The following is a 27,596-nucleotide window of genomic DNA, read 5'->3' as shown; positions in this document are numbered from 1 at the left end:
GTTGAAAAAAAAAATTTGTATGTGTTTAGCATACTAATTGGTTATATTCATTCTGCTTAATCAAAAAGTCAATACAAAATGTTGCTCAAAGACAAAACGGACTGTGTAATTTTTCCACATACCTGTGAAAGAACCTCAGCATTTTTCACATATGATTTCTGTAACTTTGTGTTTAGAGTTACCTTACCACTTGATAATTCATTTTATGTTTAAAATAAGAAAGCATGTCATTCACTATTTGTAATACTCTATTTTGTAATAGAGTGGATTAAGAGTTATGAGTTGGGACCAGATTCTATCACTGCTACTTAGGAACCCCACTAGTTTTGAACAAGGCTATTAATCAAGTACAACACAACTCAAAGAGTAACAATGATTGTTTAAGGTTCTATCCAGTAAGGGTTATGTTTAACCTGTGAATTAACGAAAGTAAAATACATCCATGTAGAAAGTAATGGGTCATATTACCATACAGCAGTTTTAATAAAGCTATAATGAGAGTTGTTTGCAGTCATTAATTCATTATTCATCCTTTGGAGATTTTAGCAGCTAATCTGTCTAAAACCACCTGTTAACAATTCTGAATAATAAGAAAGCTAGTCTACTTCTTTTCATTGCAGGATCACTGTGAGGCAGTTGTGATTTAATGCTCACAGAAGGCGGTTGCTTTCCAAGAACTACAAAAATGTGTTTCATCTATAGAAAAGCTGTTAAATCAGATCTTTGAAACATAAGATTCTATTAAAAAAGAGCAACTGATTTTCAGCTAAGTCAATACAAAGTATCTTACTTCAGCTTTTTGACATGTTACTTTAACTCATTTATCATATCAGAATAAGGTATTGTGCATCGCACAGAAAAGGTAAGTTTAAGTTAAAGTCATTTTCACCATCCAAGGGGTAACAGAAAAAAACCTACGACTACTTCATAGTTGTTTCATGGCAATACTACTATTCATGTGATAAAATATTCAAATGTAATTTTTCCTCATAAAGTAGAATATTATTAATGATATTCTAATACTAGGAAATTATATTTTAATCATGTCAATGAAATAAGTAAAGCACTCTCGTGCTCTTCAACATACCTTAAAAAACGCAACTGTAAATAGCTGTATCTGTTGCCCATTCAGTATTTCATAGCAATCTTGCTTCAATGATTAAACAGTTGCCAATTAAAAACTAGCCTCAATAAAGAGAAAGCTAGAACTACACTAGCCCAGAGATACAGTAAAGAATGTATGGCAACTGATAGAATACCTACAGAATGACACAAAACCTACATTTGAGAGGACAAACTCAGATGCATAAATCAAAGAAAAAGAAGCAGGCTCCTTAAGGGACAGAGTATCCAGTGCAGGTTCCTCCTCTGAATAACAGCTGGACTTCCGCAAGCCTAGTTTTCCAGAAAAAGTACATTTGTATGGAGGAAGAGTTTCATAACACGGAACACAAGCTTATAACTTGATCCACAAAACCTATGCAATCAGAGGGGGAAGGAGAGTCAACCAGGTAGTTACTAATTGAAAGTAATGAGGTGGAACTCTCTACAAAGGCAGCACACCATATGCTTGCAGATGTAATTGCAGAGTTAACTTGTGTAACTCTGCATCCATGGCACAGTTTTATCTGCAGTACAGAATGTATAGTAAAGAGTTTAACAGGAGGTTTGCTTCACTCAGTACAAGTTACGACACAAGTCTCTGTGCAGCAATTCACAGATTTACTACTTAACAGGACGTAGTGACAGGTCTCAAGTCTTAAGTGACCAACAAACTAACCTACACAGAAGAAAATACTGGAAAAGGAGAAAAGTAGCTTCCCAAAGAGTTGATTTGTGAGTTACCAGAATTTTTAAAGATGCTGAAGGATAAAGACTGGCACTCAAGAAGGTTTTTAAAAGAAGCGCTTATGACGTTTTTCTCAGGTGCACAGCAGAAAGCAAGGAGTTTAAGGTAAACACAGATTATCCTACTTTTTTCAAGAAGGAATTTTCCCATCCTCCAAAAAGATTTGAAGGATCTGAGCCCCAGCCTAGGCACCATATAGGAACAAGAGCAGCCAACAACTTAAGAAACTTTGGAGGTGGGAAAGGGAAAGACCTAGAGGTACCAGAAAACGCCTAGTGAAACAAAACAAGCAAGGGACTTGCTAGAACACATCTCTCAGTTTGTCTACTGGATAGGAAATGCAAGTAGTTGAAAGGGATGAGAGCTTGGACTGACTACTGAAGTTCAGGAAGGGAATGAGACTGCACATATTCATTAGTTTTAAGAATGTTAGTCAGAGAAGGATAAGAGCACATATTAGAGACACTTCTCTAATTTGTAAAGTCTGTAAAGAAACAAAAAATAATGTATTTGATTTCCAAATGTTCAAAGTAAACGTGCCTGTAGTCAACACACTACTATGACTACAGACATTCAAGCATCAGAATGTATATGACTGATGCACAATGTGGAAGAAGGGCAGATAAAAATCAAAATAGGCAAACTTTTTTTTCCTCAATTATTTTAGGCTTCACTATTCTGAGTTCTGCTGCTATTAGGTGTACAACAGGAGCATCCAAGTAGTTTCCAGGCATCTGAGAACATCTAGGGCAAATACGACCACAAAACAGTTTTCCCAAACGCAATGTTAGCCTACAGACAAAATTCAAAGACAAATGCCATGGAAAGGTGGCAGACTGAACTCTACGCCTAGAGTTTTACACATCTCTGTTAAGACTTTCCAAAAGAATAAGCCTGTTCAATTCCACAGAGAATAATATCAGTTCTGCTAACCTAAAGCAACTTATCAGTTCTTACAGGCCACTTCATTTCTTCAGGACTGTCAGCCTGACATTATACTCGGTTAACTCCCTAACATAGCTTTGCCCCATCCTTTTGACAGAAAATAAGGGCAGAGCAGAGTAGCTATTCATATTCGTGCTGAACTACAGAAGAAAGTGAAAAGATCGCTATACTAGAATCTACCTCTGTGATAGACTCAGAGAAATTTGCGCAGAATCTATTGACTATAGAAGAGGCCATAAAACAATTAGATAAAATGAAAAGGAACAACTTGCCAACCTTAGATGCTATTCTCTCAAGATTCCAAGGAACTCAAAGATGCAATAGCTGACATTAGCTTTATCATGCAATCTCTTACTGAAAACTAGACTGATACTGATGGAGAATGGCCTGACCTTTGTACAAGGCAAATCAATACCAGAAGTAAGGAAGAACATTAGTGGACACCTAACAAATATGATATACTAGAAAAGATTCAATGTGATGTTTCTTAAAAATTGTGCCTCACAAAACTATGCACTTCTCTTGCAGAGATAAGCAACTATATGGATATGTACTCTACTGAAAAAAATAAGAATCAAAGTGCAAACCAAAACTTTTAAAGGAAACTAAGCAGTTCTCTGAAAAATAGAGACAGTCCTTTGCATGAATATTTACCTGATTAAGAGATGGAAGGAAGTAGGAAGAGCAAAAGAAGGCAAGAAGTAAATAGTGGCTTATAACAGTGGAAGAGGATGACCAATGGAGTTGCACAGAAACCTGTTCTAGGAATCACAGAATCACAGAAACATTTAGGTTGGGAGGGACCTCTGGAGATCATCTAGTCCCAATCTCCCTGCTCAAGCAGGGTCACCTAGAGCATATTGCCCAGGATCACATCCAGGCGGGTTTTGAATATCTCCAGCGAAGGAGACTCCACTACCTTGCTGGGTAACCTCTTCCAGCGCTCTGTCACCCTCACAGTGAAGAAGTTTTTCCTCTTGTTCAGATGGAACTTCCTGTGGTTCAGTTTCTGCCCGTTGCCTCCTGTCCTGTTGCTGGGCACCACGGAGAAGAGGCTGGCCTCATCCTCTTGACACTCCCCCTTCAGATACTTATACACATTGATGAGATTGCCTCTCAGTCTTCTCTTCTCCAGGCTCAACAGGCCCAGGCTCTCTCAGCCTTTCTTCGTAGGAGAGGTGCTCCAGCCCTCTAATCATCTTGGTAGCCCTCCGCTGGACTCGCTCCAGGAGTGCCATGTCTCTCTTGTACTGGGGAGCCCAGAACTGGACACAGTACTCCAGGGGAGGCCTCCCCAGGGCTGAGGAGAGGGGCAGGATCACCTCCCTCCACCTGCTGGCAACGCTCTGCCTAATGCACCCCAGGAGACCATTGGCCTTCTTGGCCACAAGGGCACACTGCTGCCTCATGTTTAACTTGTTGTCCACCAGCACTCCCAGGTCCTTCTCTGCAGAGCTACTTTCCAGCAGGTCAGCCCCCCAGCCTGTACTGCTGCATGGGGTTCTTCCTCCCGAGGTGCAGGACCTTGCACTTGCCTTTGTTGAACTTCAGGAGGTTCCTCTCCGCCCACCTCTCCAGCCTGTCCAGGTCCCTCGGAATGGCAGCACAGCCTTCTGGTGTGTCAGCCACTCCCCCCAGTTTTGGATCATCACCACACTTGCTGAGGGTGCACTCTGAGCCTTCCTCCAGGTCATTGATGAATATATTGAACGAGACTGGAGCCAGGACTGACCCCTGGGGGACACCGCTAGCTACAGGCCTCCAGCTAGACTCTGCGCCACTGACCACAACCCTCTGAGCTCGGCCATCCAGCCAGTTCTCAAGCCACCTCACCGTCCACTCATCTAGCCCACAAACAAATATATGTTCAAAGTTCCACCTCAGTGGACTTCTTCCATATGTCATATTGTGAAGTTCTACAAATACTTGTTCTGCAGTTTCTCAGAATGGTTCCTTGGAAGAGCTCCTTCCAAACAGACTCCTACAGCTGTGAAGATACCTGACCATGGCTAGACCTGCAAACAGATATATGCTGAGGAAGTCCCTGGTGGAGCCACATCCTGGAAAGTGATTTTTCCCCTTGGCCTTTCCTCAACTACTTTAACAGATTGCTTTTATAGGAGTAGTACTGACTGCTTTGCCCACCCTTCTTGACCTGCATTGCCAGAAACTTTCCATAAAAGAAATCTAAACCAATATTGATTAGACTGGAAATAAATTAGACATCTCCTTTGTTCCTGCTATTTAGAAGAAAACTGTACTATTTACACGAGAAAAACTGAATTAAAGACACCTATCCACTAAAAGAGAATTCTATTTATTCTGAAAAAAATTGTGGGTTTTGACCCATAAAACCATATTTTCTGAATTTTATCACATATGCTTTGTGCTATACTGTAGAATGACTCTGTCCAGAGTATGGATATGTAGACAGTTAGAAAAAAATATTAGTAAATATGGAATACTGTGGCTTGAGTCTGCAGTTGTGGCCCTATTATAAAAGGGCCACATTAAGCTCTAAACAGATTCAGGTAAAATGAAGACCAAGCTCAAGTTTATAAATACTAACCTTAAAAAAAGTACTATACATCAATTAGTACAATGTACTAAACAGTGCATCAATTAAGGGTCTACGCAGCCATTTTTTGCTAAAAAAGGAAAAAGAGGTTTGGCTAAACAAAGGAGATTGAAAGCGAGTCTGACAGACATAGCATCCTATTGTCTTCCTCTTTGCTTAAAAGAAGTAGTGAAAACCAATAACAACGCTCTGAGTATTTTTTTCCAGTAGCATACAAATACAAGTTTTTTTTTTTTTAAACTGAACAAAATAGTTCCAGAAATAAACTTATTAACCTCAGAGCAAAAAAAAAAAAAAAAACTTTGCAAGTGTATTTTGTACAAGCAGAAAAATAAAGTCCCAAACACTTCTGCAGATACGCAGCTCGTGTAAACTGAGCAGCATATAGAAACAAGTAAAACAATCTATATTAATAAACACCATTTCTGCAAAAATACCCAAGCAAAGAAAACCTACAGTTAACAGCCAGACCTCTACTTAACAATTTACAAGAAATAGTAAAGAAAGAATTCATAAAACAGCACAGCAAGTAGTTCACTGAACATGCCCTATGGAATGCCCTACAGCTGACGTCATTAGCAACTTTATAGGCTGATCTGACTGGAACTCTTAGTACTCAAGATTCAAGGGAATAAGCTCACCTGAAGTTCAGAGCACTTTACCAGGAAAAGAATAAGAACTGAGTACTCAGAAATGCTCAGAACACATTGTATTGTACACGTGAAAGATGTGGAACATTTCTGGAAGACACAGTCATAGATTTTGTGGTCAACAACAAATCATGCATGACATGTTACATGTGCAGTGAATCCACAATGAAGCAAGACCACCATTATTATTCCAGAAGAATAAGAATTCTTCACAGAGATCTGTCAAAAGTAAGAATTTAAACTTTTGCAATTAAGTTTGCCCTCTGCAATTGTTTCTTTGCTTGTTCGTTTTCAAGCTTCCTAAAAGTAGTCTCAATATTTTACCTCCCTGAATTGCTTCAGGAGTGGAAAATTCATTGAACTTTATCTTTGATTTGATTTTGCCTTCAAAGCAAAATCCTGGAGATGGAATTCTTTGAACTGATGGAGACTTCTTTAAACAGAGGACAACTAACTGCACTGGTAAGTACAGAACCTCAATTACCCTACTGCAAACCTTTCCTGATGCCTGGCTGTTACAAATGCAAAATGAGGCTCACAAAAGTTTGCTTCCAGATGGGCTATGTTAGTATAGATACCACTTTCCATCACAAGGGCTAGTGATTTTTGTATGAATGCTACACATTGTATAAAGACTTTGTGTGGATGTCATAGGTTTCTACCTGCTAACGTTTATAACCAGTATAAAAATAACCAGTATAAAAGCACAAAAATACTATAAAGAAAATACTGAAAAATAATGAATCAAAATAATATACACAAAGAAGAACAAATTTATCAGGTGTATCAAACTCTAATTTTGAAACTTAGGAGTTGATAAAATGAAGTGGTCTGCATATATTTACCACTTAAAGAATCACATACATTCACCACTTAAGACCACTTTAGGGAAGAAAAAAAAAAAAAATCAGACTTTTAAGCCTAGCTGGCACTGTGTGGGACACATTAAGAGGTCACAAAAGCACAGTTTACATGTTATTTAACTTTTTAAAATTCAAGTAGTAGCCTCGGATGTGATCAGAATTCAAATGAATGCAACATTCAGGCCTGACAGTGAAAATAACTACGTTTAGACAAATCCCCTGAAAATCGACTGCTTTCTCCAGTATCAAAAAGTTAGAAAAAGAGAATATTCACAAGCTGAAAAACCGAAGGCAAGAGACTTGAAAAGCCTCTTGAAATACTTTTGTTTTAAGAGCAACGTTAATAGTTCCAGCCGCATAACTTACACACATTTCACCACTCAGGCACATGAAGAGAAGCCAAACCAACGCCGTCTCCCAGCTCCTGCGCTCCAAACTGCAGCATCCCGCGTTTAAAACACGTACGGCAACGCAGTGGCTTGCCACAGGCGTTACGCAACGCCACCGCAACCTTGCGGGAAACTTCGGCGCCAGGAGTTTTACCGGGGGACACGTGTGAGAGGGCGCGCACCCCTCCAGGTGCCTCTCCGGAGCCCGCCGCCCTCTGGGAGCGGCATTCCTGCCCCCTCCCCCGCACAGGGCCCTGAAGGAGCGGGAGATCCCGTCCCAGGCCAGATGGCGGGACCCAGCCCCAGCGGGATCTCCGGGACCAGGATGCTGGTTGAGAAGAAAACAGGAGGGAGAGGGAGCAGCAAAGTGAAGCTGCCTCCGCAAACAGGGGAACTACAGAGCGGCGAGAGCCGAGCGCACAAACTTCTGCCGCGGCCAAGCTCAGAGCCGGCCGAGAAGGGGGGCAACCGGACCCACCCGCGCCATGCCTCCGCCGGCGGTTGGAACCGCTCCCTTCCGCCCTACCCCCGGCTGGGGGAGGGAGGACAGGCTCAGCGGTGCGGATTTCTACCTGCGACACCAGCGGAACCAACGTTTGCTCCACGGAGCGCGTGCGGATCTCCAGTCCTGCGTCCGTCCCCAATCCCGACGAGGACGACGAGGAAACACCACTGCTGCTGCACGGAGACATGGCCATGGCGGGGAGCAGAGAAGGACCCCCAACTCCCTCGAAACCAACTCCCCTCCTCCCGGCCGCTACCCACACGACAGCCTGCGCTGCCCTGCCCCGCCCCCGCCAGCCAGGGCACCGCTGCCTTGCCGAAGCGCACAGAGATGCCGCACGCGCGCGCGCTCAACCTCCTCCCCCCCCCCACGGCCCCTTCCACGCCCCCTTGGGATGGGATGGGATTTAAAGCGACAGTTCCAGTTTCTGCACTCTCCTCACCAGGCGCTAGCACCACAACTACCGGCAGCCTTCCCCCCACCCTGCACTCGCCTCTCCCACGCCGTGTCCCGGAGCGGGGCGCTTCCGCCAACCCCCGCCGCGCAGGCGAGCGCGCGTAGCCTCCCGGCTTCCCCTTCCCCCCACGCGGCGGGTAAGCGAGTGCAGCCGTGCTGCGGCCGTGTTCCCGGGACTGGGCGGGTGAGTGGCACCCGTGTCCCGTATCAGCCTCGCTACCTCCCCGCTGCCCACGCAGGGCTCTACGCTGAACTTTCGAGCCGCTGGAGGAAGGACTGGTGCTTGCCCCCTCGGCAGCCGCCCCGACCTGGTTTGCGTTTTCCTTGCCGTAGGTAGGCGGCCTCTCCCAGGATGGCGGCGTCGGAGGGTCGAAACACCCAGGTTCGAGGATCCGTGCCTGGGTGTGGAAGTCTCTTCCCTGTGCATGTTTGCAGCTGGGGCAAGGGTCCACGCTCTGCAGTGGCTGCAGGGCTTGGGTAGCCTTCCAGAAAACGAGAGTCCAGGTGCGTAGCCAGACTTCTGCTTCACCCACCCTAGCCAGCACAAATTTGAGGGGAAGGGTAGTCCCAGGCAGGAAATCAGGGACACGGGTACAGGGGGAACTGGAAAGTTAGCTACACAGTCACTGTATTACTGAAGATTATTTAAGTCAAGATTAGTTTATTTTATGTGATCTCTGCAAAGGTTGGTTAGCTGTATTAAATTAAATTTCTTCTTCCCCTTTTGCAGCCTCCCAGTGAAAAACTCACCTCCCTCCTTTCAATGATTTGTTTCCTATGCCTGCACATTGGCTGGTTTAGAGGACAACTTTCATATGTATCTGACATTACCCAGCTTTGGTGCTAAAGCAGAACATCTATGGATGATTTAGCAAGAAGAATGCAAAAATATTTTCAAATGAATGAATGTTTTCTTTGGCTTTAGGAACGGACTAAACTCACCTCCCCACATTAGTTTATGACCTATAGTCTAGAAATATCAATGCATGACTGCTTACTCATCTAATCTGACTATGTATTTGATAATGCTGATTCTTCTACAGGCCTGTCTGCCCAAACTTGTGGGAACAGTAGCAAGCTCTTATGGCTGTGATCCAAACTACCAAGGTGCAGAGCAGCTCTAGTCCAGAATGGGGGTAACTCAATGCATGGAGCCAACAAGCCCTACTTAGGATTTAGGCTCACGAACTACTCTAACATAGCTATTTAGTTTCCTAGTCAGAACTGATTTGTGTTTAACTACTCTGAGCTCAGACAAAACAACTGTGTAAAATGTCTTTTGGCTTTTTTACATTTTTTACAAAGATTTTGTCTCATTTTCTGTCTTCAGAAACACTTCTGACCTATTTGATTACAACATCTCTAGCTAAATATTGAAACCTGGACAGAAGGTTAAAAAGGATAGCATCTGTTGTCCTACAGAGTCTTCCATATTTATTAAAAAAGAAAATTGTCAGAACTACTAGTATAACCCTAGATAAAAGTATGACCCTATTCCTAGCTCTTCAGGAAATTGGTTTCATATCATATTTTCTAAACATGGTCTCATATCATACTTTCTAAAATGACACCTTTACAGCATCAAGTATTACAGGAAAGAACTGAAGACTTAAATCTACTGTGGTACAAAATCATTTAGATGGTGGGGTAGACTTTGAAATAAATGTGAGTCATGTTTGATAAAAGTGGTTTAGAACACACTTGTGATTTCTTGTTTTTTTTCCTCTGTTTCTCTGAAATTCTATCCATTTACTTAAAACATCTCTCATTCTTTTCCACATCATTTGTTCTCCCTTTATATCTTTCTCAATACCTTGATTCTAAGCCTTCCAGAACATTTATTGTCTTCTATTATGTTTTAGTGCTTAGGACAAGCCTGGATGCAAACTCCACAAGGCTGTACAGGGGACTTTGGATTGTATGAGCTGAGGCATACATCAGACAAAGTGTCAGTAGTGCAAGAGAGAGGGAGAGACAACTACATTCCTTTGGGATATAGTTTCCCTGCACCATTTTACTTCACATTGAAAAAGAAAACAAGTTTTGTCCTGAGGAAAAAAAAAAAAAGACAACAAAAATAGCATTTTAAAATCCTTTTCTACTCAGATTGGGCAAACGTCCTGATTTGTGAGTAGGAATTTTGCAACTGCTTTCTGCAGGCAGAAGTCCTATTCACAATCTACCACTGTCTTCTCCTTTCCTTTTGCCTTCACTAGAGAAGTAGCATTAGTAAGTCAAGCTAGTGACAACATTGTCTAGCTCTCTCACTTCATGTCCTTCCAGTTTAAACGTGGAAACCACATGCTCTGCTTCCAGGTCCTGTGTTAGACAAACAGTGCATTTTGTGATGGTTTTAATTTAACACAATTGAAAAGCTCTAGAATGCTGCATACTGACATCTTTGAAGATATCTTGAGGAGATCTTCAAACATGATAGCCTGGAGGTTAATTGTGCTTTTTAATTATATTAAGGCAATTTGAATGAGCCACTGTGATAGATAACAACTACACCTTTGGCATGACAACACACACTTCAGAGGGAGCAGTCTAAATGTATAATGCACAGAGCTAGAATGTTTTTCTCCTATCATTCTCAGCCCATGTGACAGATTCAGGAAAGCAATAGCCCACCATCCCAAAGAAAATGCTCCTCACTCCTATAATGCAGGAGGAGGACCACTGGCCACTGCAGTTTCTAGATAGCTACTACTGTTCACCTCTACCTGTTATCTGAAAGGTATCTGAAGTACAAGGATAGAGGACAAGAGTCATGCCTAATGGACTATATTTCTAACCTCATAACTTTGTCAGTTATCAAGGGGAAGGAAGTGTTTCGTATCCCCACAGCATTATGAACAGGTCAATCTATTCTTCCTCATATCTCTTCTAGACTTTACCCAAGGATGGGACACCTTCTGCTCCTCTGTCCATGATCTCCCACAAGCTTGGGTTCCCACATAAAAGGTAAACCACAGCATTGTTAAGTCCCTGCTTTTCTCATGTTCCCTAGTCTAGCTCTTCATCTCTCCCTCTTCTTCCTGATGCACCTTTTGTAGGAGAAAACAGCCCAGCACATGGCTGAGCCAAAAGTCTCAGTCTGTTCTCTAATGTCCCATGTGCCCCAACAATGACAACTCTCCTAAGAAGGAGAGCTGTTTTGAGCTTTTACGCATAGTTAGGCCATGGATGATGGCCTCTTAGCTTTAATGGGAATGATATGAAATGTACTAATGAGTAAACACATCTTATTCCACCTGTACTTTGACTTGTCTGAAGAGGTTGCCAATCAGCCTCAGCTTACCTTCTAGCCAGTCATCACTGTCCAGGTGATGGAATAGCACCTCCTCTTACCTTCCAGCTAAGATGTGTGTGTGTGTGTGTGTGTTTTCCCTGGGCTATTTAAAGCAAAATGAGATTAAGGTTAAGCTTAAACGGTAAAACTGTTTTTGCTAATCTGGTCATTTTGACTGGAATAAGGTCACCAATGAGGGCAGAAACCTTTTCAACTGTGAGAAACCTTGTGTCTAACCCTTAGGAAACAGGTTGTTAGAGCTGTTATGTGTGCATTGTTGAGACATACATAGTAAAGCAGATACCATGTAACAATGAAATCAGTCAATACAGGTTTGAACTTGTGTGTTGTGAAGAAGAACCTAAAAGTTTGTGGCCCAAAGAGCAGTTGGTCTAGGAAACACAGCACAGAGAACAAGGAAATGCTGGAAAAAATAGCTGATGAGATCAGAGGACTTTTCAGTAAATTTGGTAACTGAGCAGTTTTACATGTATATTTATAATTAATCAAATAAGACATAGGAATTACCTAAATTAATAACACTTTGAGGATGGATTCCAAAAGCTGGTAATTGCTCTTTTATCCTCCCACGTAGGACATCCCAAATATGCAGAGGTAACAGGAAGTAGTGCCTCCATTGCTTCCTAGATAGATATATATATTCCTAGATATACCAGCTGTAGTCTGGAATGCAGAGCTTAGTGCTAAGGATCAGATTAGGGCTAAGGATCAGATTGCTTTCCTTGAGCTCCCTCTCTCTTTCCTCCAGGTGAGGATAAAGTTGGAGCAGAGTGGAAGGGGAAAGCACATCAATCATCTTTCCAGATGAAAATTAGAAATCTACTCTAAAGTAATCTTAGAGTAGCTTAGACTTACCTAGATTTAGACTTACTTTGATTACCTCCAGTTTCCTCTAAAACTTGACAATCATTTTTTTGCTTCAGTGTTAGAGTGAAACTGTAAAATCCGTAGTTTAAAGGCTACTAAAACTTTTAAGGTTTTGAGAAATGTTAGAAGATAGAAGGCAAGTTTTCCTCAAATGTCTAATCTTTGTTATTAATGATTATTATCTCCAAATAATATAAAGAACACTTCTTTAAAAAACAATCTTTTATGTTTACCACCTACTCCATAGTAAAATACTTCACTTTACAAAGCTAATATTTATTTTCTAAACAGTATTTTATGAAGTGGCTAAACATTTTTGTTATTTTATGAATTACTAGTTTCACAATATGATTGTAAGAGTTGTTACACAAATTATGAAGAAGAAGGGGATGTAAACATAATGTATGGACATATTTAAAGGACTACAGTTAGTGTCCATTTTTATCCTGAATGCTTATTCAAAATGCCCATGTACCCATGCAGCCAGAGTGATTTCAGTCAGTGGCTCCCTTTGAGTTTAAAAGGTGGCAGCTGTCAAAATCTTCAGCAAATAACAACTATTTGGCCATGCTACCAAATGTGGTCTCTCTCCAAAACACTTCTGTGATGATGTAATGATTGAATCCTTATGACTACTGTGAAGAAAATCAGTGTTTGACAACCCATCTTGGCTTGACTACACATAAGCACATAAGTATACACAGCACATAAGAATACAGTTACCCATGCTAGTTCTCCAAAAAGTGTAAGACCCCAGTATGGTTCACAAATCCAAGTACCATCAACAGACTTCTGTTCTAGGTAGCTTATTTTTGATAATATATCTAGGTATAAAGTGTAAATTTCCTATGACATGCTGAAGGCAAAGAGCATAAAAGCTTAAGTCAACCAATCGGTTAGAGGAAGATAGTTAAAACCAAGGTCTGAGGAATATTTTCCCACCTTTTCACTGAAGTTTCTTCCTCAAGCCACCTGTGATTGTAGCAGCTATGTATCTGAGGTAGGAGAGAACAAGAGAACAATTTTCAGCCCTGTAAGATTTCTTTAGTGTTAGTAGTGTTAGTATGAGACTTTATTGGCAAGGAAAAGGATACACCAATGGATACAACTCAAGTTGCCTAAGACTTCCATTATAAGACCCATGCTTTCAGTTGCATGTAAGTATGCTGAACTTCAAAACTTTGAGGTGGTTCTCCCAGACAGGTGCTCGTCTCAGAATGCTTCATTTGTTTAACTTTCAGGAGAAATGACATAGCTTCATTAAAAAAATGAGGTTAGGGAAGGAATACGTTTTTCAAAATTGAATAATTCTTACCGTTGTTTTGCTGAGAAGATCCAGGCTGGCTCAAGAAAGTGAAATTTAATGACAGGTATGTAAATAGGATGGGACAGTCAGAGAAGTGCCTTTTATAGTCCCTATAACAGTTTGCCTAAGTTTGGCTGAAGTATAAATTTCTGAAAACTGCTTTTCAGATACATTCTATAGAATGTCCTTAAAGTCCAACAGCTAAATTTTCTGAAACCTCTAGATGCACTGAGCAGGACTATTTGAGATAACTGCTTCAAGACTGAGCAGGGCTTTAAGTGCCGAGTTGAGGCTTTCCATAGCTAGAGACTACTGAGGAACTGCAGTAACTACCTTCATTAAAGTCTTGCTGTGTGAGAATCAGATTTTGATTTCTGCACTGATATGAGATACTGCAGGAGAAGCTGAAACTATTCTGTTATCAACTGATGAGTCTAGTTTTCTTTTCTTATTCATAGTTTCCTTGTCTTGTCCTTTAATAAATATTCCTGGTATGTAGATATGAGGATAAAGCCTACTGATGTTGGTGTGACAGCTTTTGGAGGTGAAAAGTCTCATCAGTTAAATTCAGCTTTGAATTTGCCCTTATTTCAAAAGGGATATCTGAAAAATAAAGTTTCCACTAGAACTGTTAGTAGGAGTTAAAGAGTAGTTTTACAAAATCATACTCTAGGAATGGTAGATTTGCATGGGGCTAAGATTTAGAATACAGGATCTTTTTCAGATTAACTCTATATAATGGATTTATCAATGAGTTTGTATACACTTTGGAACTCTCAATGCTACTGTTAGATATCAGGCAAAATTAGTTCCTAGATAAGCTTAAAATAAGCAATAACTTGGGTTTTTTTCCTTGCACTCCATGCAACCGCACTTTCACACTTTTATATTTTTCATAGTACTATGGCTGAAGCTCATTCCATCTGGGATCATGTTCTAAACAATAGCTAACACATGAGTCTTTCGAAGAAGGTAGGAGCAACCTCAGAGTAAGCAGATATAAGATAATCATCCCTTATGAAAGTCTTAAATTGACCTGTAGTTAAGTCTTAATTGACCTGGGTTAAGCTTTGCAGCAAAACCTTTTTTCTCTTTCAAAACTTTTATCCTAGTGCTGAATATTTTTGTATGTTCCTGTGGGTCATAAAGCAAATATGGAGGATTGAGGGTTTGAAAAAATCTGTAGCCTGCAAAATCTTTAAGAGCATTTGCCACCTAGCAACAGCTAGGAACATGTGTCTCTTTAGAACAATCAGTAATTGTGCAATTCAGAAAAAAAAAAAAAACACCACAATCTTTATAACCGCAATCATAAGTTATGTAGGAAGAAAAAATCCAGCAAAAGACTCAGGTTACATCACTAACAAAAGAATTTCATTACCATAAGAAGTCCCTAACAGGGTGACAAATAATCAAGATTAAAAAGAACATGTGAGACCAGCAGAAAGGGAAACAATGATGTTCCTATTATAGCAGGGGCCTGTACAATAAATGCTTTTTCAGCTTTTTCAGTTTGAGTTGTGCTGAATAACTTGGTGATTTTAATTCATCAGCAAATGAATGCTTAGGTTAGAAGCTATTTTCTTTTCAAATTTGCATTTACTAGCTTAGTCAAGCAATAAATACCACATTCCTTGAGAAGTTTGACTTGTCGGTATATTATTTTAAAATGTACCGTTTAGAAATATTAATGATTTCAAAATCACTAACATACTTTGTTAGTTTGCAGGGGTATGTAAGAATGGGGATAACATGAAAGAGTAATTGCAACACGCATGAGATGACTGACTATCAATATCCCATTGGTCTGCATTTCATGATGTTAATGGGATAACAGGAAGAAACTGCACAGATGCTAGAGCGCAGCCAACAGAGGCAGCAAACAGACGCAGCAGTTTGCGCAGCAGTGTCTGGGCTCTGCCTGCGCCTTTTGTAGGCCTTGTTGGAAGTTGTGGAGACTTTCTGGGGACCCCCGAGGAACTAGACGGTGCTTGCTGCTAGCAGGAAGGGAGAGCTGGGCAAGGACTCCTGCAGGGGACCTTGACTTAACTTCTCCTGGGAAGTTCTAGCTAGGTGGGGCTGCTGCTAACGAGCTCTCTGGGCTGCCCTGGTCAGAGGGAGTTGGGGCTTTTGTTTCAGGCGGCTCCTGATTGGGTGGGTCAAGCACCTTGTGAGTCACTGCTAGGCAGAGGCCTATATAAGAGCCAGGCCTAGAGCACAGCCCCCAGAGCACAGCCAACAGATGCAGCAGTTTGTGCAGCAGTTTGTGCAGAAGGGTGCCAGAAGGCAAGGAAGGCACCTCTCCATTTTGCACATTTTGCACAGTGGTGTGTCCTTCCCCGGGGCATGGTCATGACACGCCGCAGAGCACGTTCCCCAGTGGCTGCTGGAGCTGCTGCATTGGCTGTGTCTGAGGCCTCAACCCAGACAGACCCTCAGACAGCAGATGCAGCCCTGCAGGTGTCAGGCTGCAGGGAGTGCCTGGGGCCTCTCCGTGGGGCCTGGGCTGACAGTCAGCTCTCCTGTGTGAGGTGTGCTGTGGTTGACCAGTTGCGTCACCAGATAAAGGAGTTACGGGAGGAGGTTAGTAGGCTGCGTAGCATCCGAGAGGATGAGCGGGAGATTGACAGGGCGTTCTCGGAGACTGTTCAGCTCCGGGAGTCCCCACCCCCCACTGCAGCGGAGTTGTCAGAGGGCTCTGTACCGTGTGTAAAGGTGCATCATAACGCTGTTGAAGAGGGCCGGAAGCTGGTGACCTCTCATAGAAGGAGAAAGGCTCTTGCTCCTCCTCAAGACTTACCCTTGAAGAACAAGTTTAGCGCCCTCCAAGCCGAGGAGGAGCTGGGCATGGCTCCAAGGGAGGCAACTGGCCTGGCAGACCCTGTGCCGTGCAGGAACCCCCGGAAGAAGCGGCGAGTGATTGTTGTGGGTGACTCCCTGCTGCAGGGGACAGAGGCACCTATCTGCCGACCTGATCTCTTGTCCAGAGAGGTTTGCTGCCTGCCAGGGGCTCGAAGAAGAGATGTCGTGGAAAGACTGCCAAGGCTTGTCCACGCATCGGACTACTACCCTCTGCTGATCTTCCATGTGGGTGCTAATGACACGAAAGGCAAACTGGAAACCATCAAACAGGACTTCGGAGCTCTGGGAATGGTGGTGAAGGGTCTGGGAGCCCAGGTCTCTTTCTCCTCAATCTTGCCTGTGAGGGGAAAGGACAGGAGGAGGAGTAGACGAGTTTTCCAAGTTAACAGCTGGCTGCGCCGCTGGTGTTGGCACCAGGGCTTTGGTTTCTACGACCATGGGACCCTGTTTGAAGATCAACAGCTGATGGGGAGCGACGGGATCCACCTTACCAAGCGGGGCACGCGCGTCTTTGCCAACAGATTGGCCAGTCTGGTAAGGAGGGCTTTAAACTAGGCAAGATGGGGGAAGGGGAGTGGTATAGTGGCAGAAGAGTCAGTAAAACACCGCTCAAGTCAGGATGCCTCCAGTGGGTGCATACAGCCAGGGGAGACAGCATGCAACATGGCTATGGAGGATCCTCTTGCACCTCTCCTGGGAAGCTTGCATGCTTGATTGGCTCTCTGAAATGCCTGTATACCAATGCACGCAGCATGGGGAATAAGCAGGAAGAGTTAGGGATCTGTGTGCGGTCGCAGGGCCATGATCTCATTGCAGTGACAGAGACATGGTGGGATAGTTCACATGACTGGGATGCTGTCATGGATGGCTACGTGCTTTTTAGGAAAGACAGGCCAGGAAGGCGAGGTGGTGGAGTTGCTCTTTATGTGAGGGAGCAGCTAGAATGTATGGAGCTCTGCCTCGGGGTGGATGAAGAGCAGGTTGAGAGCCTATGGGTAAGGATTAAAGGGCAGGCTAACCTGGGTGACACTGTTGTGGGGGTTTACTACAGGCCACCTGACCAGGAGGAAGTCATCAATGAGGCCTTCTACCGACAGCTGGAAGTAGCCTCACAATCACAGGCCCTGGTTCTCATGGGGGACTTCAACCACCCTGACATCTGTTGGCAAGACAACACAGCTAGGCACAAACCGTCAAAGAGGTTCCTGCAGAGGATTGATGATAATTTCTTGACCCAGGTGCTGGAGACGCCAACGAGGAGAGGGGCAATGCTAGACCTTGTACTAACAAACCAAGAAGGCCTAGTTGGAGAGGTGAAGGTTGGGGGCAGCCTTGGCTGCAGTGACCATGAGATGGTGGAGTTCAGGATCCTACGAGGAGGGAGCAGGGCAATGAGTAGGATTGCAACGCTGGACTTCAGGAGAGCTGACTTTGGCCTCTTCAGGGACCTACTTAGGGGAATCTCCTGGGGTAGGGCCCTGGAGGGAAGAGGGGTCCAAGAAAGCTGGTTAATATTCAAGCGTCACTTCCTCCAGGCTCAAGAGCAGTGCATCCCTCTGAGGAAGAAGTCGAGCAAAGCGGGCAGGAGACCTGCATGGCTGAGCAAGGAACTCCTGGCAAAACTCCAGCAGAAGAAGGAAGTGTACAGAATGTGGAAAAGGGGACAGGCCACTTGGGAGGACTACAGGGACGTTGTCAGAGCGTGCAGGGATGTGACAAGGAAGGCTAAGGCCCAGTTGGAATTAAATCTGGCAAGGGATGTCAAGGACAACAAGAAGGCCTTCTTCAAATACATCAATAGCAAGAGGAAGACTAGGGAAAACGTGGGCCCGCTGCTGAATGGGGCGGGTGCCCTGGTGACAAAGGATACAGAGAAGGCAGAGTTGCTGAATGCCTTCTTTGCTTCCGTCTTCACTGCTAAGGCCAGTCCTGAGGAATTCCAGACCTTGGAGACAAGAGAGGAAGGCTGGAGAAAGGAAGACTCTCCCTTGGTTGAGGAGGATCGGGTTAGAGATCTTTTGTCCAAACTTGACGTCCATAAATCCACGGGCCCCGATGGGATGCACCCACGAGTGCTGAGGGAGCTGGCGGATGATATCGCTAGGCCACTCTCCATCACCTTGGAAAGGTCCTGGAGATCAGGAGAGGTGCCTGAGGACTGGAAGAAAGCCAATGTCACGCCAGTCTTCCAAAAGGGCAAGAAGGAGGAGCCAGGAAACTACAGGCCTGTCAGCCTCCCCTCCATCCCTGGAACAGCCCTGGAACAGCTCCTCCTGGAGGTCCTCACTAAGCATGTGGAGGACAAGCAGGTGATCAGGAGTCGTCAGCACGGATTGACCAAAGGGAAATCATGCTTGACCAATCGGATAGCCTTCTATGACGGAATGCCTGGCTGGGTAGATGAGGGCAGAGCAGTGGATGTTGTCTCCCTGGACTTCAGCAAGACTTTGGACACTGTCTCCCATCACATCCTCCTAGGTAAGCGCAGGAAGTGTGGGCTAGACGAGTGGACGGTGAGGTGGCTTGAGAACTGGCTGGATGGCCGAGCTCAGAGGGTTCGGGTCAGTGGCACAGAGTCAAGTTGGAGGCCTGTGGCTAGTGGTGTCCCCCAGGGGTCAGTCCTGGCTCCAGTCTTGTTCAATGTATTCATCAATGACCTGGAGGAAGGGACAGAGTGCACCCTCAGCAAGTGTGGTGATGATCCAAAACTGGGGGGAGTGGCTGACACACCAGAAGGCTGTGCTGCCATTCCGAGGGACCTGGACAGGCTGGAGAGGTGGGCGGAGAGGAACCTCCTGAAGTTCAACAAAGGCAAAGGTCCTGCACCCAGGCAGGAATAATCCCATACACCAGTACAGGCTGGGGGCTGACCTGCTGGAAAGTAGCTCTGCAGAGAAGGACCTAGGAGTGCTGGTGGACAACAGGTTAAACATGAGCCAGCAGTGTGCCCTTGTGGTCAAGAAGGCCAATGGTCTCCTGGGGTGCATGAGGCAGAGTGTTGCCAGCAGGTGGAGGGAGGTGATCCTGCCCCTCTCCTCAGCCCTGGGGAGGCCTCACCTGGAGTACTGTGTCCAGTTCTGGGCTCCCCAGTTCAAGAGAGACATGGCACTCCTGGAGAGAGTCCAGTGGAGGGCTACCAAGATGATTAGAGGGCTGGAGCACCTCTCCTATGAAGAAAGACTGCAAGAGCTGGGCCTGTTCAGCCTGGAGAAGAGAAGACTTGAGAGGCGATCTCATCAACGTGTACAAGTATCTGAAGGGGGAGTGTCAAGAGGATGAGGCCAGCCTCTTCTCCGTGGTGCCCAGCAACAGGACAAGAGGCAATGGGCAGAAACTGAACCACAGGAAGTTCCATCTGAACAAGAGGAAAAACTTCTTCACTGTGAGGGTGACAGAGCACTGGAACAGGTTGCCCAGCGAGGTAGTGGAGTCTCCTTCGCTGGAGATATTCAAAACCCGTCTGCACGTGATCCTGGGCTCTAGGTGACCCTGCTTGAGCAGGGAGGTTGGACTAGATCTCCAGAGGTCCCTTCCAACCTAAACGATTCTGTGATTCTGTAATAATACACATGAACCATCCTGTTGATTCTATTTAGACTGCTCTCATGCATAGGTCTTTGCAACATCTATGAATATATTTCATTGGATATCAGTTATCCTAGTTGTTCTATTTTCTTCTTTTTTTTTCTTAGACAGACTAATTAGGGATATCCAAGGACAGTGCATCTTTCATGCTTCCCAGATCTTTGAACTATTGATATTTGTTAGGGGCTTTACCCATGTCACGTTGTTAAATTAAGAATCCATAACCTGTATCTGTTCTAAAAAAAATGGGCAGCTTCAAGACATATATTCATAGCACTATTTAAAATTCCATACCAGTAGGGTACTAAAAAATACTTAGTTTCAATATACATCATTTTTAAAGTGTGCACCATAGTTTCTCGGTTAACAACTAAAACCCAACCAAGAGATTAGTAATATGCATTACTAACAAACTACTTTTAATGCTACAAGATAGACCACATATTCTTCCTAAGTTAGGCTAACTACACTATTTAGAGAAATCATTAGCCTAACCCCTTAAAGGCAGCTAGTTGGATTCAGTTCTGTTTCTGGCAGCAGGAGAGTACATTTACCGTCTTTGTGATGACTCTACTTTTGTCCTGTGCTACTAATGCTGATAATGAAAGGCATTTCATTCCTATGTATTCAGTTCTTTCTATATTTTATTTCCTTTCTAATGAGATGTATGTAAGTTGAGGAAAAAAACCAACAAAAACTTCTCTGCCCTCTGCTGATTATATGGTTCAGCTGCTCACCCTAAAACACCAAGTATTCCAGAAGCGGTAGTAGCTGACCTCACCTTCTAGTAATGAATTCAGTTATGCCTCTGCTTTTCAGAGATACAGACTCTTCTAGACAAAGATTAGTGATGAGTCTGGCAGAATGGAGATAGGTTTGTTCTCAGCAGAGGGAACAATGGCTTCTTATGGTCCTCTCTTGGCAGTTCTGCTCCAGAAGAACCAGCTGCGGCTTCTCTGAGAAAGTGTTTTTTTTAAGAGTTTTTCCTCTAATTCAAAGGAAAGCGCAGAAAGATGATCCAGCCTTAGCTAGCACTCCCTTTTCTGGATTATTTGTGTGTGGCTGGTAGAAGAATTGATGTGAGTATTAAATTCTCTATCTTTTACTTTATCTAGATTCCCAACCTTGGAGAGCATTCTGGGACAAAAGAAGTGGGAAATGGCATGATTGTCACGCATGACCTTATACTACTCCTAGAAGGAAATGATACACACAGTTTAACTGAGTAGGTGTTTTAATGATTTCTGGTCGAGACATGCTACTGCGTACAATTTTATGCTTTTCCAGTAGATGATAGTCAGAGCTTTGGAACTGATAATAGAAGGGAAACTTAGAAGAGTTTGTTAGTTGAGAAGATAAGACTGTACTGACTTCAGCCTTGGTAGAAGAAAATACAGGAAACTATGATCAAGGATAAAAGGGCTAAATTTACTTCATCCCTTTCAAATTTGTATCTGAGATCATTATCTTATTGTTAATAGCTCCCCTCTTTGAGCTAAATCATGCAGTTTAGTAATTTGTTCCTGCATCCAAAAAAATCAGTGTCATCCAACAAGGACATTTAAACTCTTCATACTTTTCTAAACCACACAGCTGTTAAGTGCTAACCAATTCATCTTAAGCCATACAATCTGAAAAAGCATTCTGCGGGCTGTTTTAATTTTATTTCATGGAAGAGTTCTGTGTTCTCAAGAGCCATATTTAAAATGTAACCCCACTGGCAAATAAAAATAGCTGAGTGTCCTCCCTTCCACAGCACTAAAACACAAACATGCAAGACAGGCAGATGAAGCAGGACAAAGCTTTCTTTTTAGAATCATTTCTCTAACATATTTTGCCAAGCAACATGATTGTTGTTCCAGTATAACAGAAACAAAATAACCTTCAACTGTCATTGTTTCTGTTCTAGGACTTAAATAATTGGAAAAGACTGTAAATCTGAGATTCATACAAGAATCCCTATTACAAGACCCTAGTACAAGCTAAGTTCCCAGACATCCTATGAATATGAATCATAATGTTTAGATGAATATAGTATAGCTTTGTTCAACAAAATAAAGAAACATTGGATAAGTTACAATATGTGGTACAGACTTACAAAGCTGGTAGTTCCTGAAGATGCCTCTTTATCTGAGATTCAGGAGCTACATATGAGCTATGGTAAAGGAAACCTGAACTAGCCAGTTACATCAAAGCTGAAGTGTCTTTGTGCAGCAGCATCTAGTCATGTATGAGTAACATGGCACAGATGCATGTAATGTCTTAGGAAAGACTAAATAGAGCATTAGCTTTGTTTGCTAGTAGCCTAGCAAATAAATGGTCACAACTTAATACAGTGAATATCACTTCTTTCAATTTTTTTTTCAGCATATCCTTTATCAGAAAACGTTTAGCCAGACTTTCTTGCATTTCTTTTACTGTATTGTTTTGTCATGTTCTACTGAATACTGAATTTCTTGTACTCTCCTGAATTACATACTCAACTGAATTTCTTGTACTCTACTGTAGTTTGCTATCTGAAAGCTCAAACATAGGCTGACCTCATTGGTTATAGATTCCCTGGTAACTTCTGTTCCTTGGTTGAATATGTAACTTTTATCAGATTTCTAAGGTGAATATTTTCCAAAGTAAATTTAGAATTACTTTCAGCAAATATTTTGTAGTGAGATTGAAATTCATTATGCAAGCATATAACAGATGGTAACATTCAAATGAATGATTATAGAAAATCAATTAACTTGAATTTAAATATTTATGGAGAAAAAATTGTAGTATTTATCCAGTACTCTTTTCAAAAGATTTTGTAATCTCTGTTTAAAAAAGAAGGGCAAACCTGCAAACTTTTCTGGCTAGGAATTGGAATGATTTTCTTAAAGAAACATGTCTTCACATCATGAAAAATAGCCCTGTAGCTCCTAAGCTTGCTTTATTAAATCCTCCTAAAAATAATTTTGAAATTTCTTTACTTAATTTCTTTGGTCAGATAATGTGTCTAACCTGTATTTCTTCTCTGTAATCATTTTCTATATGGGGAACATTTATCTCAAGGGAATTTGAGTGATTCAAGAGAGGAGATTCTATTTTGACATAATTTTAATAATACCATTCTGATAATGTCTTTATTATTTAAAATATTAGTTTTATGGATCCTACCATCCAATAATGCAGTCCGCAATAACTGAAAGCTTGCTGATGAAATCTGTGTATTTGGACTAGTTTTCTATTGTTTATCGGTTTTTATGTGGAATGAAATTTATCCAGCATAACTGAAGTATTAGCTGGTGCAAAAAGATTACTCAAGGACCTGTTGCTGAGGCATTTCCATTCTGTGCCACTGTTCAGATACTTAGATAACCAGCAGATTCATCACTATTGGCAAATGAACTGTGCTGCTACATTTTGAAGTAGAGAATTGGAGGAAATTTACTTTTGAAGGTAAATTTTATGGACTTATTATTGTCAAGTTTTAAAAAGATATTTATTTACTATAAAAAAAGAGATAGCTTTTGTAAATTTTAAGTGTGTAAGATCCATGAATACGAATCATTGATGATACATCCTATACTTTGCAGTTAAACTACGCTTGATTGATAGTATTTCATTCTTTACACAGTTCAACTTTTCAGTTACCTTTCTGTTCTGCTGCTGCCTAAATAATAAATTTTTTCTTCTAATGTTATGAGAAAAACACTCATTTTCTTGTTAGCCAGAAAAAAACCCCAAAAGTTTGCCATCCCTTTCAAGTGAATTTATCAAGCTGCAATGTGGTCTGCAGAGTTAAAATGTGAAAATAAAAGAAATAGTCTCATAAATGCCTGTACAAGTTTTTCCAAGAATGCAGCCACTGCTCAGAAGAGGAGACAAGGAGGACTGGTGAAGTATAAAACACTTTGCAGACTAATTTGCAGTTCTGCAGTGAATGCCTTTATTTGGCTGGTGCCTTTCCCTTCCCTTCCTTCTCAAAGGCATCAGATTTCTAGGAGAGAGTGAACGTTAAATTCTTTTTGGCATTTCTTACAGGGAAAAGCCAAAAGGACTAATGATCTGGGACTAACTTCAAGACGTTTGCTTTTCCATTAAATCTTTAAAGGCAAGATTTTTATCTTAAAAATTAACTGGATATTTATTTCTGTCCTAGTTTACAGATTTACGAGGATAATAAAGAGTTAATTAATTTAGACAACAAATCTGTAGTCAAGTCAGAAATAGAAGCCTGGGTCCCCTACTCTGTGTGTTTTTGTTAATATATATGTGATAGCCCATGTGTTTTCATTTGATGATATTTTGAATTGTTAGGAAGCTGCCTAAGTAGAAGCTGGTCATTTTTGGATTATACTTTTAACTGGTATCATCATCTAACTATGAACTGCATCAAGCATCAGTCTGGCTACTTGTTTCTCTCACAGCCCATCCATTTTCTTCTACACTATGACTGTACAGAGAACACTTTTAAGCTGGTGTGCAGGATACTCCTCCACTTATGCAAATCTCTTATGATATTCTAATTTACTGCTTAAGAGAAGTTAGCAGCCTAATAGCTAGGTAAGAAGTAGTTAAGGATCATTCATATTTAAAATACAATTTTAATTATTGAAGCAAAATGTGCCAGACACATTATAAACATACAAAGATAGTATTATGTATAGGAGATTGCTCCTTAATAGGCATATTTTTATAGTAAAGCCCAAAGATACTTCAGGGTTTCTTTCATGCTGACTATTAGTACCGTTAATGAAGTGAGAAACTATATCAGCAAAAAAACTAGGGCAGGTTATCAATTCATTTGATAACCTATCAAAACATTTGATAAAGTGTCATAATTATACAAGGATCACAGCAGAGACAGATAATGGTGATGAAAGAAGCACAAAGGCTGCATAGAATGTAAGGGGTTTTTAGCTGTCAGGGAAATTTGAAAGTTGATTTGTTACTCTTGTTAGTATCACAGCGCTAAATGGAAAAATACCCTTTAAACACCGGTTAAGCAAACGGATTTAAAGCTTTCTCTAAAAAAAAAAAAAACAAAAAACAAAAAACAAAAAAGAACACTGGCTTTTCACCAAGTAATTCAGCCTGTGTGAAGGAGAAGGGTAGTTAAACCATCCTGGGAACTCTGACTCACAATGTCACACATCCTCCTCACTCCAGAGGGGAAACAGTTTGCACCACCCTTTTTCCTGGCACAGCTTGCTTTCTATTCTCCAAGTCTGGGATGCAGCCGAGCCCACACACTGATAAGGCCAAGGTTCTTTGTACACGCTGCCCACCTCAAAAAGAGGAGAAATCAGTCCACCAACATCTTCTTGCTGTCTCATATAGGACGTGAGGTAGTTCTTCCTCTTCTATGTTGGATTTGAAAAGGGCTTAAAACTGACTAAATGTTTGTGCAAATGTTGACATTCTGGATGTTTTTAACGTCATAAATCACAATGTTACTAATCTGACCAATATTTTAGTGAAATTACTGTTACTTCTTGGCACATTTTCATCAATTTTAATACAATGAGAACTTCTGTTTTTCAGTTTACCTTAAATATACTTTGTTCAGGGGCCAGCAAATGTGTACTTACCGCTTAAATGCATCAGATATGGTTGCTGAGGCTGAACATGTGGGCAAGGTTTTATGCTAGCTCTCTGAAATCTGACCTTCAGTTCTGGTTTACTGATCTCTCCTGCCCATTCACGGGAGCAATTAAATTGAAGGGTACAGGCACTCTCATTAGTTATGCTACAATTATTTTTAAACGTCAAGTTTAAATCATCATGCGTTCAGCTACTAATTTGATACTGGTCCTCTGTGAGACCAAACATCAGTGACTTTCGACACTGTTTCCCATCACATCCTCCTAGGTAAGCTCAGGAAGTGTGGGCTAGACGAGTGGATGGTGAGGTGGCTTGAGAACTGGCTGGATGGCCGAGCTCAGAGGGTTGTGGTCAGTGGTGCAGAGTCTAGCTGGAGGCCTGTAGCTAGCGGTGTCCCCCAGGGGTCAGTCCTGGCTCCAGTCTTGTTCAATGTATTCATCAATGACCTGGAGGAAGGCTCAGAGTGCACCCTCAGCAAGTGTGCTGATGATCCAAAACTGGGAGGAGAGGCTAACACACCACAAGACTGTGCTGCCATTCCGAGGGACCTGGACAGGCTGGAGAGGTGGGCGGAGAGGAACCTCCTGAAGTTCAACAAAGGCAAAGGTCCTGCACCTCGGGAGGAAGAACCCCATGCAGCAGTACAGGCTGGGGGCTGACCTGCTGGAAAGTAGCTCTGCAGAGAAGGACCTGGGAGTGCTGGTGGACAACAGGTTAAACATGAGGCAGCAGTGTGCCCTTGTGGTCAAGAAGGCCAATGGTCTCCTGGGGTGCATTAGGCAGAATGTTGCCAGCAGGTGGAGGGAGGTGATCCTGCCCCTCTCCTCAGCCCTGGGGAGGCCTCACCTGGAGTACTGTGTCCAGTTCTGGGCTCCCCAGTACAAGAGAGACATGGCACTCCTGGAGAGAGTCCAGCGGAGGGTTACCAAGATGATTAGAGGGCTGGAGCACCTCTCCTATGAAGAAAGACTGCAAGAGCTGGGCCTGTTGAGCCTGGAGAAGAGAAGACTGAGAGGGGATCTCATCAACGTGTACAAGTATCTGAAGGGGGGGTGCCAAGAGGATGGGGCCAGACTCTTTTCATTCGTGCCCAGCGATAGGATGAGAGCCAACAGGCAGAAACTGAACCGCAGGCAGTTCCATCTGAACATGAGGAAAAACTTCTTTCCTGTGAGGGTGACAGAGCGCTGGAAGAGGTTGCCCAGCGAGGTAGTGGAGTCTCCTTCGCTGGAGATATTCAAAACCCGCCTGGATGTGATCCTGGGCAATATGCTCTAGAGGACCCTGTTTGAGCAGGGAGGTTGGACTAGATGACCTCCAGAGGTCCCTTCCAACCTTGGCCGTTCTGTGATTCTGTATCCTTTGTCAGGAGAGCATCTACTCCATTCAGCAGCGGACCCACGTTTTCCCTAGTCTTCCTCTTGCTATTGATGTATTTGAAGAACCCCTTCTTGTTGTCCTTGACATCCCTTGCCAGATTTAATTCCAAATGGGCCTTAGCCTTCCTTGTCACATCCCTGCACGCTCTGACAACGTCCCTGTATTCCTCCCAAGTGGCCTGTCCCCTCTTCCACATTCTGTACGCTTCCTTCTTCTGCTGGAGTTTTGCCAGGAGTTCCTTGCTCAGCCATGCAGGTCTCCTGCCCGCTTTGCTCGACTTCTTCCTCAAAGGGATGCACTGCTCTTGAGCCTGGAGGAGGTGATGTTTGAATATTAACCAGCTTTCTTGGATCCCTCTTCCTTCTAGGGCCCTACCCCATGAGATTCCCCTAAGTAGGTCCCTGAAGAGGCCAGAGTTAGCTCTCCTGAAGTCCAGCGTTGCAATCCTACTCATTGCCCTGCTCC

General features: G+C 42.8%; 1 protein-coding gene across 4 annotated transcripts in view; it reads right to left on the bottom strand.

Annotated features, from left to right (window-relative positions):
- The window catches only part of CTNNAL1 (catenin alpha like 1), a 60,465-nt gene extending 52,317 nt beyond the window's left edge, over window positions 1-8,148 (bottom strand). For 2 of the 4 annotated variants that reach the window (XM_009682474.2, XM_068936301.1), the window contains exon 1: window positions 7,847-8,148. In XM_009682474.2, the coding sequence (XP_009680769.1) occupies window positions 7,847-7,972 (126 nt within the window). In that variant the 5' untranslated portion in view covers window positions 7,973-8,148. Of the gene's footprint in view, window positions 1-7,251 lie in introns of all 4 variants that reach the window. The other 2 variants (XM_068936300.1, XM_068936302.1) reach the window with 2 other exon arrangements.
- Window positions 8,149-27,596: the final 19,448 nt, after the last annotated feature.

Source organism: Struthio camelus, chromosome 2 (assembly GCF_040807025.1).
Source record: "Struthio camelus isolate bStrCam1 chromosome 2, bStrCam1.hap1, whole genome shotgun sequence".
NCBI lineage: Eukaryota > Metazoa > Chordata > Aves > Struthioniformes > Struthionidae > Struthio > Struthio camelus.
Note: the sequence above shows the minus strand (reverse complement) of the source record. Positions and strands in the feature narration are given on the sequence as shown.